Source organism: Ictidomys tridecemlineatus, chromosome 3 (genome assembly GCF_052094955.1).
Source record: "Ictidomys tridecemlineatus isolate mIctTri1 chromosome 3, mIctTri1.hap1, whole genome shotgun sequence".
Lineage (NCBI taxonomy): Eukaryota > Metazoa > Chordata > Mammalia > Rodentia > Sciuridae > Ictidomys > Ictidomys tridecemlineatus.
Genome location: NC_135479.1, coordinates 133,593,581 through 133,606,856, shown reverse-complemented (window position 1 = coordinate 133,606,856; position 13,276 = coordinate 133,593,581). Strand labels below are relative to the sequence as shown.

At 37.8% G+C, this 13,276-nt stretch overlaps 1 protein-coding gene across 12 annotated transcripts in view; it reads right to left on the bottom strand.

The window, feature by feature from the left end:
- Lpp (LIM domain containing preferred translocation partner in lipoma) overlaps positions 1–13,276 on the bottom strand; it is a 644,616-nt gene that overhangs the window by 157,101 nt on the left and 474,239 nt on the right. For all 12 annotated transcript variants that reach the window (XM_078043842.1, XM_078043841.1, XM_078043843.1 and 9 more), the window contains one exon: positions 9,721–9,847. In XM_078043842.1, coding sequence (XP_077899968.1) covers positions 9,721–9,847 — 127 coding nt within the window. The remainder of the gene's footprint in view (positions 1–9,720; positions 9,848–13,276) is intronic.

Genomic DNA, 13,276 nt, shown 5'->3' with positions numbered 1-13,276 from the left:
ATAAACTGTATTCAGGTCTGAATCTACAAAAATAACAGACCCAGCCTACTTCTTCACCTTTGTAAATAGCCCTCTCATCCTCTTTCTACCATCAGACTAATTTCTATTCTTTATTCAGAAAGAAAATTATAGCTGTAGTTTTCAAAATACTCCCACAGGTATATGACTTGAATGACTCATTTGGGCTTTAATTTTATGGAAAATAAAAAGTTATCTGAGATAACTTTTAAATTCTTCTTTACTACTAAATTCTAGGATCCCGTCAATGCTTAAAAACATAATAGCGAAATTAATTAAAAATTTACGTGTGCTAGGATGGAGTACATAAAATGGTAAGGATTATTATTTATTTAGTGCTGTAAACATATACTACTCTAAGCAAACATTTTACCAGAAGTGACCACCGCAAAAGGAAATATACCTAATATATCTCATTAACTACAAAACATTCTATTCCTATGACCGACAGGTACCCTTAAAAAGCTGTAGAGAAACAAAATCAGGAAACCTACTTTTTTCCCCCCCAAAATCAATACAACCTTTTCTTTAAACCACTCATTTTCTAATTTTTCTTCCATTGTGGCTTTGGGGGTTTTAATTAATTAGGTCATTTATCTGTGAAAACACGATTCTTAAGGCCTCAGATTCAATCTGTACTGAAGACAGCTCCCCACCTGGAGTCATTTCCCAGTTTGTAATTGACAGAAACACGTTGGAAATCATTTTCTTGTCACATAACAATAAAAACAATGAAGTACAAATTACTTAGCACCTCTCAGTTAAGACCCTCCAAGCACTTTTCAAAGCAATCACATTGTTCCTTGTACAAAATAAAACACTAAAATACAGAGTATGTTAACTGATCTATCTTAAGGTCTATGATCAATCTGGCAACATGATGGAGAGAGAACAGAATTTGAAGTCAGTAGGCCTGGGCTGCAGTACGATTCTGCTACTTACTGGCTCTATGACATGTTGGGGAAGTGGGGGTTCCTGGGGAGTAGAGAGCCTCTTAATCACTCAGACCTTGGGTCTCTTCATATGCCAAATGGGGATAAATATACTGTCTGCTTGTTTTGAAGGGCTGCCATCTAGCTCAAATGACATGAAAAACATAAAAGAATTTTTAAAGCATCATATGTTAGCTCTAACAATGACAACTGGGGTATGGGGGATAGGACTAAAAATTAGATACAGAGGCTGACTCCTAAGCCACTTAGATGCCTAAGTCACAGAATATCAAAGTTACACAGTAGCTGTGAAATATAATCTTATCATCCATTGGTTGTTTCAGTACCTTTCACTATCTTCACCAAAAAAGGGTTATTGGGTTTTGGCCCAGATTTTTCCAAGGACTTTGTTTTGTCTATTAAAAAAAAAAAAAAAAAAAAAAAAGTCCTTTCACTATTCTGAATGGAAATTTGCCAACTCCCTCTCCCATGCCTACGTTGCTAATTTTGGAACCACAAATATTAAGTCAAATTCCTTTTACCTATGGCAGTCTTCCAATAATAATCAAGCAGGGCTTGAAGCTTCCTCCTTTTTTAAAATATCTTCAACTGTACCTCAAACGATAGCTCCTCATTTCAGTATCTTTGTCAAAGTATTCTAGACATGCACACTTGTCAACTAGTCCAACTAGTATAGGGAGGAAATGTACTATTGTCCCTTTTGCTATGGAAAGTCTGTTTCTATTCATGAATGTCCTTTGAGCTTCCATTTTCATTTCCATTAAGAAAATAACTTGCACCAAGTACGGTGAGTTGGGATTTCCATTAAAGTAATGATAGCACATTCCTATTCACTCCTTTCTTCTCTTGAGCCTTTTGCATGTGTCAATGTTCCTGATGCCTCCTGACTTCTTCTTCCATCCAGCTGCCCTCTGGAAGAGTAAAACCTAGCTCTACTAGAACAATCTCCTGGCTTTATGCAAAAAAAAAAAAAAAAAAAAACTCAATATTCCCCACTAACAATGCTCAGAGATAAACAATTCTCTTAGATAAATGCCAAGTTCTGTGAAGAGAATTTACCTAGTGCTGCTCTGAAAGCATAGTGATTCTTCAAATAGCTCACTAAACAATTTTAAGACTCACACACTTCATTTTTTTTTTACAAGAAGGAACAAGACAACACCATATAAACAATGCCAAGATAATTATGGCTTCATGCTTAAAAATATGCTGTCAGATATTTTCAGTCCATCCTCAGATTATTATAACATCCACTTCCAGAGACACTGTATTCCAACAGTGTTGTTTTCAGCTTTGGGTTACACAAACCTAGTTTAGTCTCAGCCAGAATACTGCTAATGAAAATCATGCCATGGTCACGGGCATATTCATATGGGAGCTTTTACATACAAACATGCTTCTCCTTAAAGATGAATGAAAGCACAGAAGTTAGAAGCTCTGTCAACAGGGAAAACTCGGGTAATTTTAAAGAGATGTCTCAAGGTTAGTGAGAGACGATCACAGCTTTCTTTATATTTTCCCCTCAAAACTGCCTGGAAAAGATAAACTTCAGAACTGGCAACTAGCAATGTAGGCTTCCCCATTTTCTAGCAGTGATACCCATTCATTTTAATAGCTAATTAAAAAATTCTCCCTCTCCTCTTCTAAATTCTAAACTTGCCCTAAATTATAATAAGTTATAGTTCATTACCACTCGTTCATTCTAAGCATCTATCACTAGAACTGAGAATCTCTTCAAGTATAAACATAGTTTTCTAGTTTTCCAAGAAAACAGATTGAACCAAGATGTAAGCACTTGAGCCGAGTCCTGTGGCCTTGCTACAAATCAGCTGGACTAAAGGCCCAGTGCCTGGTTCACACAATTAGAGAAGAGTTTTCCCCTACCTCCAACTTCCTTCTGTGTTTCCTCCCTGCCCACCATAGGGCAGAGTTTAGAGCCCCCCTTAGTGACACCCTTGTCAATGTAAAGAAATCTAGAAAACCAAAACATATATCTGAGTAGACAGTAAATGTGAGCAACATAGAGACTTTATCTTTCCTTGGAAGACAGGGCTCAACCTATTGCTCTACCATGGTTCACCCTCTGTCGAATTTACCTAATGATGTAGTAGATAATGTTCCCAATTTATAATGAAGATGTACAGGGAGTGACATGGAAACACTAAAACTAGCACTGTTTCAAAAGAAATCACTTAAATATAGACCCTGCTGAGATGCACTTGAGGGTTCTTGCTTGTGATATTTTAATAAGCACTGATTTGACAAAAAAGGATGACTTATGATTCTCAGCGATTTGCCTTTCCCTAGTCAACACAGTGAGCTAACAAGGTTGATGAGGTAGCTTTGTGGGTGCTATCTCCCTAAGGTACATATTAGAGCTATGGCAAAAAGCTTGTTAAGTGTGTTCTCAGTTAATTCGGGATGTTAAAGACAGGTGAAATAATCATCGGAGCCATTGAAGTCCAGAATACAAAACATAGCCTAGGGTATAAGTGGTCCTTTTGACTCTCCCTTGAAGAAGGAAAAGGAGGATATGATATCCAAAGAGTCAATTTTTGATGGTTTGAGCTGACAGCTTTAGCTTTCCTATAATGATAAAGAATCAGAATGAAAAAGAAATCATAAGTGAGTTCAAATCCTAAAATCATCAGCTACCTAACCTTGAACAATTCTTTGAACCTCTCTGAATTTCTGTTTCCTCATCAGCAAAATGAAGACAAAATTGCTTGATCTGTTAGTCATGCAGCAGCTGGGACTGGGCTTTTTAAAAATTTTTTTATGTGTTTTAATTAGTTACATATGACAGTACAATGACCTTGACATATCATACATTTGAATCAGATGGGATATAATTTCTCATTTTTCTGAGTATACAGGTTGCAGAATCACATTGGTCATGTAGTCACTTATATAAACACAGCAATAATAATATCTATTTTATTCTGCTGTCCTTCCTTTCCCCCCTTCCTCTCCCCTCCCCTCCCATCACTTCTCTTTACACAATCTAATGTGACCCACTTGTTTTAAACTGTGGAGTTTTAGGTAAATACCAGCCAGTGTCATCACCCTGCCATGATCCTCATCTCACCAAGAACAGGAACACATGTGTCTGGTAAGGAAATAGATATATGGAAAAGGGGATTTTAAAGACTCACTGTAGTCATTAAGAAAGCAAGTTTAGAAGATTGTAGGAATGTCACTCTATCCACACAAGGATTAATTCTTAAGATAATTAATATGTGACAGGTTTCAATACATTTTTGGGGAAGAGGAGTATCCTTGTAAGTCCATGCTTACAGCATCTTGGGTTTTAACTTGAGGTGAGTTTACTTTCTTCACATTTATCTCTACCTCTCTCTCTACATATCCCTCTCTATCTCTATTTCAAAGTTGGTTGTAGACATAATGACTGACACTCTACCCTATACTATAACACAAAACTCCTAAAAACAAGGATATTTTCTTATATAACTGCAATACACTTTTCATTACGCACTCAAGAAATAAAAATTGATGTGTTTTCCAAAATACAGTTTATATTAAAAATTCTCTAACTTTGCCCCAAATCCTTTATAGGTTTTTTTTGTTGTTGTTCATACAGAATCCATCAAGACTCATGCTTGCATTTCAGCGGCATGTTTCTTTGGTCTCTTTTTATCTAGAACAGTCTTTGTCTACATTGACAACTTTATTTTTTTCATTGTAGATGGACATGATAGTAGTTTTATTGTATTTATTCTATGTGGTACTGAGGATCAAACCCAGTGCCTCATACATCCTAGGCAAGCACTCCACTGCTGAGCTACAGCCCCAGCCCATACAGACAACTTTGAAGAACTCATGACAGTTTTCTTAAACAATGTCCCATTGTCTAAGTTTTTAACATGTCCTAATGGCTGGATGGCAGTTTCATACTTCAGCAAGACAACTACACAGGTGATGTGTATGGCACATGGCACTCTGCCCTATACGGGTGATGCTAACTTTCATCACTTGGATTTAGATAGTTTCCAGTAGCCCTCTCCACTGTAAAGGTACCTTTTCTCTTATGTACTTAAATCATCTGTGAGGTGATTTTTTTGAAACCCTTCCCAATTCTATTAATCATACCATAATTATAATATTCTTCAAATACAAGTACAAATGATTACAAGTAAGAAGAGGCTCCCTAAGGAAAAAAATAGCAATGTATTTATGAATCATGCCACTTACGGGGGAAAAAAACAGTGCCACAGAAAGTAAGGGACATGACCAGAGGGAGCCTACTCTACTGACCACTTATAAGTAATTCCCACTGACTGACTCCTGAAGCAGCTAGTGTAGAGATAGATAGATCCAGCTACTATATAGTAGTCTAGTAGAGATCTTTGACCTGAAAGCACCCAACAAGCTTCAACAAATCAGCTCCTGTTTCAATGAAAACTCCAGTATTAAATAAAAATGATGGATTAAAAAAAAATAGGCAATGGGAGTTGGTTGGGGTTGGGATGGTATTGTGAGGGAGAAGCTTTTTTTTTTTTTAAAAAAAAAAGGGTGGTACTTGGTTGGCAATGCTATTTTCAGCCCAAAATTGGCCTAATGTGAAATTCAGATAGAGAGCAAAGGAGGAGTTTATCCACGTCTGTTGGGTCAAGTCCTCCTGACCCAAACACAATGCTAAGTAATCTTCTTTCTCTTGTCTTCAGACAGATGTATCAGACATAGAGAGCATCTCTTCCATCCCTATGTGGCACCCTAAGTCACACTCAACACAGAGCTGACATCCACACTGAAGTCCCATCTTTGTGAGTCTTTCCCACCTGTCCCAGGAGCCTGTGCCCCTGAGGGAACAGCTTCTGCATGTATGTTGCACTATGGCCTAGCAAAGTGGTAGGCACAGAGACATTTCATGGGAAGCATTTAAAGAGTGGAACGGTAAATAATGGTTCTGCTAAAATGTCCTTTGCCTCCAGACTTTAAGTTGCCAGTAAAAGTACAGTGGGTATTCCACTCAGGCATTCTGGCTGGGAGTCCATGGTCTTAACTACTATGGATGGGACAGACCCCCTGGTATGCATCTCAGCAATATGCAACGACTTGTTATAGACTATAAAGTCCTTAGCCTTCAGCCAGGGTTTGAAAGCCTTTTACAGATTGGTCCTGATCTATTTCACAAATGTTTTCCCTCAAAATTTGGAGTGAAATGCCCATGTGGGAAGTAGCAATACTCATTTTCCTGCAAATGACATAATTTCATTTTTCTTCATGGCTGAGACAAATTCTATTGCGTATATATACCACCTTTCCTTTATCCATTCATCTGTTGATGGACACCTAGGCTGGCTCCATAGTTTGGCTATTGTGAATTGTCTAAGCACATTTTAAAGGTTAAGACTGATGTCTGCTCCCAGCATTACCCAGGAGGGTGTATGTCTTTGGATGTTTTCCACAAAAGTACATTCTCCTTCATCAAACCTGACTCAAATTATATTTTGTTTATTTTGTGTTCTTAGAAGAGAGTATCTATCCCTTATTTTCTTTCCATCTATCTGAAGCTAGGTTCCTCATAAACCTTTTTCTTTTATGGGACTGGGGACTGAACCCATGGGTGCTTAACCACTGAGCCACATCTCCACCCCTTTTTTATTTTTTATTTTGAGACAGGGTATCACTAAGCTGCTAGGGCCTCCATAAATTGCTGAGGCAGGCTCTGAACTTGTGATCCTCCTGCCTCAGCTTCCTGAGTCACATGCGCCATGGCATCTGGCTTCATAAACTCTTTTTTAAATGTGCAGCTTGGCTAACTCTCCCTGCTGCAGTCTGGCTGGGCACAATTCAGGAGCCACTTGTCAAAAGAAACTAACTTTATTTTTAGAACTACAAATGCCAAACAAAACAGCTCCTCAGGAAAAAAACCCTCAGAGCCCAACTGCCACCACCGGCTTCCCACAAGCCTCTCACCCCCACCCCAGCCTCTCCACCTCCCACAATCCTCCTGCTCTTGAGGTCGATTGGCTGGGTCGTGTGGGCGGAGCCAAAGAAGTCCCCCAATGAGCAGCTCCATGGTCTGAAAGGGCAGGGAAACAGCCCAATGAGCATCACCGCCGAGGAGCCAATCAGCTAGATGTTACTGGGGCCACTGTGAGCCAATCATCAGCCGGCAGCTGGAAGTTTGCTGGGTCCCCTTTGGCTGTGGCTCTCAACATCTCCCCTTCTCCTATACTGTCTATTTTAAAGATGTAGGCCTTGAGCCTGGAATTAATAGAGTCCTGCTTCAACTATTAGCTGCAAAATACTTAATATTTCTGCACCTTAATTTTCTAATCTGGAAATGATAACAGCATCTACTTCCCAGGGTTGTTTTTCTGTAAGGATGAAATAAAGTTAATTTCTGTGAAGTACATAAAATAGTGCTGTTATATCATAAACACTCAATAAAAGTTAGCCATCTTTCTTTTTTAAAAAAATTTCCCTCATGGTTAGTAATCTCCATTTGGCAATGATTATTTACCAGTTAGTGACACATGTTCTACTGTTGCTAAGAACTTAAATTTAAATCAAGTATTATTGATGGGTTTTTAATGGGCATATCTTATTTTCTTAAATAAACTGCAAGCCTCAAGAGCATTGGAGAACTTTGACTACTGAGCATATTCTACATGCCAAGAACTTGGCTAAGTGCTTTCTATAAATATTTCATTCATTATTCACAATAACAATATAAGATAGATATTATTTCCATATTATAGATAAAACAAAAATAAATGTTTAGAGAGTAAATAATTTGCTCAAGTTTTCTAAGCTAGTACATAGTAGAGCTATGACAGTTCCTGAACACAGAATGTTCTGTTACCCAGAATCTTCAACAAGTCTTCATTAATACAGTCACTGTCCATGTTCAATTTTCTTCATTGCTATTTATTTTGTTGCTATGATACTTGAAGCATATACACGTGGAACTCAGTTTTTCATTCTTAATCTATTCAAATTCAGAGACCTTATTTTTCATTTTTAACATGCTTTGCTTTTTTAAAAGTATATATACCTTCCTCCCACTGTAATGACAAGAGCATGATAGACTTTTAGTATATTTTCATATAACTGGAGACCTCCTTTGGCTTTTTGTTGTGCTTTACTCTTATCCATGCATTTGTGCCAATCTCCATCAACTAATGTTCATCTTTATTGCTATGCTTCTTTGGATTCATAACTGATTCTCTAGTGAATTTACTAGTTTTGAAAGAAAAGCTAGAGAATATTTGCTGTATATGTTTGACTTACCAAGGTGGGAAATGGGGTTCCAGCAGATGAGGGGAAGGCTCATAGTGCTTAGCCAGCCATGGGCACAGAGGGACTAGAAGCAGACTTCTGTATTCCCACTCATGTGCTCTTTGGCTAAGCTACACTGCCACCTACATACATATAAAGGCCATGTTTTTCACATCCCAGTTCCTCCCACTCCATTCACTATGCAGCTTTGGGTCAGTGCCCTTAGTTTACCTTTCATTACATATTCCCAAATAGGAAGCAAGGGGGAAGACAGGAAAATAGGAAATATTTGAAGAAGCAAAAGCCCTGTGCAATTTTCCCACCTTTGAGCCTTTACTCAAATTGCACCCTAAATGGTCTTTCTCCACATGTCCTTAAAGCAACTACTCAAAAAGTGGTCCTCAGATGGGTGTTTGACTAAGAAATGTTTGTCATCCCGGGGTGAGACAAGCGAAGAAACAGAGAATGAGTGTCTAAAACCTCCTATAACTATTGCGTAATTTTTAAAAATCTCTCAAATTTAATAAAATTTGGTTTTTCACACTGTATTTTTTGGTATTTTATATTTTTAATTTATTTTCCTAGTAATTAATTTTAATTATATGCTGCAAAAACATTGGTCTCAATAGATGAGAATGAAAATAGTCTTTACCATAGAAAATTTGAGAGACATTGGTTTGAAAGGTCCAGGTTCAAGTGCCACCAATTCTTTTATAAAACATTCCTGATGTTCCTGATTGAGGTTTTAAAATTTGTAACATCTGACCTTGGCCTTCTTATGGCTATTACCACTTCTTAACTAGACTAGTAATTATCTGCGTGTTTGTCTTAATGCTTTTGAACCATCACAACCACTCTGACAAATTATGTGTTCATGGTACCTTGTAATTGGCATATAATTCATAATTTTGTATTCTACTAATGGACTGGAAGAATTAACTATTCTTAGTTATTTGCAGTTTTAAGGAAGGAGGAAGTTAAAAATACAAAGGGAACATCGTCACCTAAATTTGGACAAGGAAAAGATTTGAGAGTATGGAGTTGAGATCACACTCAGTTCCATATTCTATACATGACTCTTAGAACAGTGAGAAACTTGAATGTTCACAGAAATCTGATTTGTTTTCCCTAATGGATAGCTAACAAATGGTCAAAAGTTAAATCTTAAAATCATATTTATGGGCTATGGATGTAGCTCAATGGTAGAGTGCTTGTCTAGCATGCACAAGACCCTGAGTTAGATTCCTAGCACTGGCTTCAATAAAGAAATAAAGTGTGTCTCAAGAAACTGAGAACCAAGGCAATTATAGTTCAAATTAAGTAGTTTCCCATTTATGATAGTATCTAACACAATCCTCACAATTACTCAGTGATGTGTGCGTGCACATCAACTCTCATGCATCCAGACTCAAATACTTTATCAGCAAGGATTATGACACTATTTAGTAAGAAAAGTGGAATAGGACATTTACTTTAGAAGTCAGCGCTAAACCCCACTCACCAAAGTATTCATCCGAAGGTGGATTTTCCATGTCATACAGCATCTTTTTGGTTAGGTGCTCAAGCTCATCTTCTGGGCGGAATGAAGGAGGCATAGATGGAGGCCCCATAGGCCCTGTGTGTCCACCCTGAAAGGCAGAAAGGATACAGCCCCTTTAGGTGAAGTCTAGAATCAACCAAGGTAATTAGTGTGTGCACTGGGGAGGAAAACCACTAGCTTTGCTTGTTTGGAGACTTAGGGCATTAATTATTTGTGTGATGTCTAAGTAAGACGTTCTTATTCAACATATGTGAGAATGTTCACTGTTTATGGCCTTTTCTCTATAATAATTTTCCATTTCTTGAAATGTATAGAGAAGTCTTTGATATTGGGCCCAATATTGCCCTGGAATTTTATTTTACTGTTGGAATATTTGGATTGGAGACTGGAAAAATGTAAAGAAACTGGGCTGCATCAGGTAACAAAAAAAAAATACAACTAGGTGATCTGAAAAATCATATCAATTTCCTCATAGTGAGATAGGAAATTGAATCCCCAAAAGAACAAGACAGAGCTATTTATGGTAACATCAGAACAAGGGACCATTCCCCAGACTCATTCTTTGACTTGATAAACATTAATGGCAGATCTAGGCTCCTCTGAAATGCAAATATTACCTGCCCAATACAGTTAGTATGTGGGCTACTGACTTCTTTAACCCGCACATTTATTCTTTTGCTTATTTGTTTAATCACTTATTCTTACAATGTCTATTTTGTGTAACATCTGCAAGCAGTAGGGAATTTCCAAGATAGAGTAGGCACAGTGCTTGCCTGGAGATGATTGGACTCAAGAGGGAGGGAGAAACAGCACACATGACTAATTATAAGAAGCAGAGTACATTGTTGGGCATATACATAGATATGAACATTGGATGAGTGACTTTCCAGTATTAATAAACTTTAAATTGTGCATGTGCTATCTACTTCTATGAAAATTATTTAGAAATACTCAGATAAGTATATAAAATTATATGACCAAGACTGATGACAGGAGCTATATTTGAGAGGAACAAAAAGTAACAACGTAACTAACCATTAAATGGATCACATAAAGGATCATTTTAGATACAAATTTCTATGTACAAACCTATGAAGATGACAATAGCATGAGTCTTAGCAAATTCAATTGCATAATAGGATGGCTAAGTGAAACTCCATTTTTGTAAAGTGAGTATAATTTGTCTAATTACAGATCTATACAAAGACGTGAAAAAAATTGGAAAGGGCATATTGTTAAAGGTTCCCCCAACCCCTGGTGTGAAATTCTAGGGGAGTTTTAATTTCTATATTTATTTATTTTACAGTACGTAGTTCTACTTTTGCAATTCATGAAGTAGAACTTTTGTTTTATTACCACGATGGCTTGAAGTGATAAGATTTGCCGGATACCACCAAAATCATGCAAAATGCTCCCAACCCAAAACAAGTAGGGAATTCTGACTAGCAAAGGGTCAGAGTTACAAGCAACCTGTGTGAGTACAAAGAAGTACAAGTGGTTCAGTGTTTCAGTCTGGAAGGTGGGAAGAGAGGAAGTGGGGGCTCACTGCTGCCTTGGCACACTTGAGGTGCTTAGAGCTTCTCAAGGACTGTGAGCCCACAGTTGAGACCAGGTACAACTCTCAAAATCTGCTGAGCTATTTCTCTTTTGGCAAAAACAAAACAAAACAAAACAAAAACATGGTATTTATGAAAACACAGAGAATTTGCTTAAGACTTTAAGTAGTTCACAAACTACAAGGAATGTATCTGGATGTTCTCAGGAACATCCAGAACAGAAGAAACTCTGATAAGGGTTTTTATTAGAGGGATGATATAATCAAATATAGAAAGTTCTGTCCTGGGTGTAGAGTGAATAGTAGGGCTCTGAGACCACATCCAGACAGGAATTTGCAGTCAGACAGAGTAAAGGGTATATTACATGGCTTATTATAGCTGGAGAGAGACTTGGCTATAACACAACTTGGAGTCCTTAGGTAGTCTTATGAATCTCATATAACTTCAGGTTCCCTTCTGTGCAAAGAGTTTGCCAATGCACCCCACAGTGTTTGTGAGAAATAAACTGGGATAGCCTGCATCTCATGCAATAGAGGGCTTAGCTACTTTTAGATTGTTACAATGAAGAGGCACTCCTTGAATCTTCCAACCTGTCTCTGAGAGGGCATTATCCCAGTTCAGGAAGCAAAACTGAAAACTTGGACATGAAAGTGACCAGTGACCAGGCTTGCAATAAAGGGAGAACTGCAACCCCAAATATGGTGTCATCTCTATCAAAATGCCATGGCTCCCCCCTCCCCCACCCCTAATCAAACAAAAATATAGAACAATTCTAGCAAAGTACAAAATCTTACCTCTAATAAAAATAGTGCTGACTATTTTAATTAAGTCAACAATTATTACAGAGCACCTCATAATTTCTGCTTCCAGACTTAGGGGAGATCCACAAGGAATGGACACAATATATTATTGACAAAGACATATGTCATTGTCTTTCAATAGTAACAGGAAAGTGAACATGTCATCTATAAATCTAAGCCAGAAATTCAGATTCTACCCCTTAGTACATACATTTCAAGTGGAAGTCAAATTTAAGGTATTTTCTTTGTCAGTGTTTTACAGATTAAAAAGAAAAATGCACCATTCCTTTGATTCTTGGAATATTCCTTCTTATTTCTTTGCTGTATGTTTTCTGAAATAATAAACTTGAAAAGACTTTTTATTTTTTAGATTCTACTTTGGTATACAGATGCCGTATACAGATGACTTACGATGGGGGAATGTGCTGAAAAATCCGCTGTAAGTTGAAAACACCGAAAGTCAAAGATGCCTTTAATGTAGCCAACTGAGCCTCACAGCTCAGCCTCACAGCTCAGCCTCACAGGGAACTGCAGAGTGCCGGCATTTAACCCCGTGACCAGTGGCTGAGTGGGAGCTGTAGCTTGTCACCTTTGCCTGGCATCTTCAGAGAGCATCCCACTGCTTATCAGCAGCCCAGAAAAAGATCAAAATTCCAAATATGAAGCTGTGGTTTCTACTGAACACATACCACCTTTACACCACAAAAAGTAGAGAAATTCTAAGTAGACCCAGGGGAGGCTAGAGACCACCTGCAATATTAATCATGGATTACTGGTATTTCTGTGAGGAAAGGCCTCAAAAGATCATTTCTTAGTGCTTTTGAACTTTATTTGTCTATTGGACTCCCTTCTTCCATTACCTAGTGCTTAATACTTACCACCTGGGGATAAATACTGGGAAAAATACAAGATCTTGTCTTGTACAAGAGTTGTTTCTCACACCAAGAAAGATAGCCTAGGCCTTTCAGTATTCAATCCTGACAGGAGTAATCTAGTCTTTGCCTCATATGGATAAACAGACTCCCCTCCAATTTCTCTCCTCTAGTTGTGCTCAGGACTATCATATCCTAAGAAAATGAACAACACTGCCAGCTTATCGATTAGTAAACAACTTTTAGTGTCGTGGATAAGCAATAAAGCACACTTGAAAATTGCAGTGGG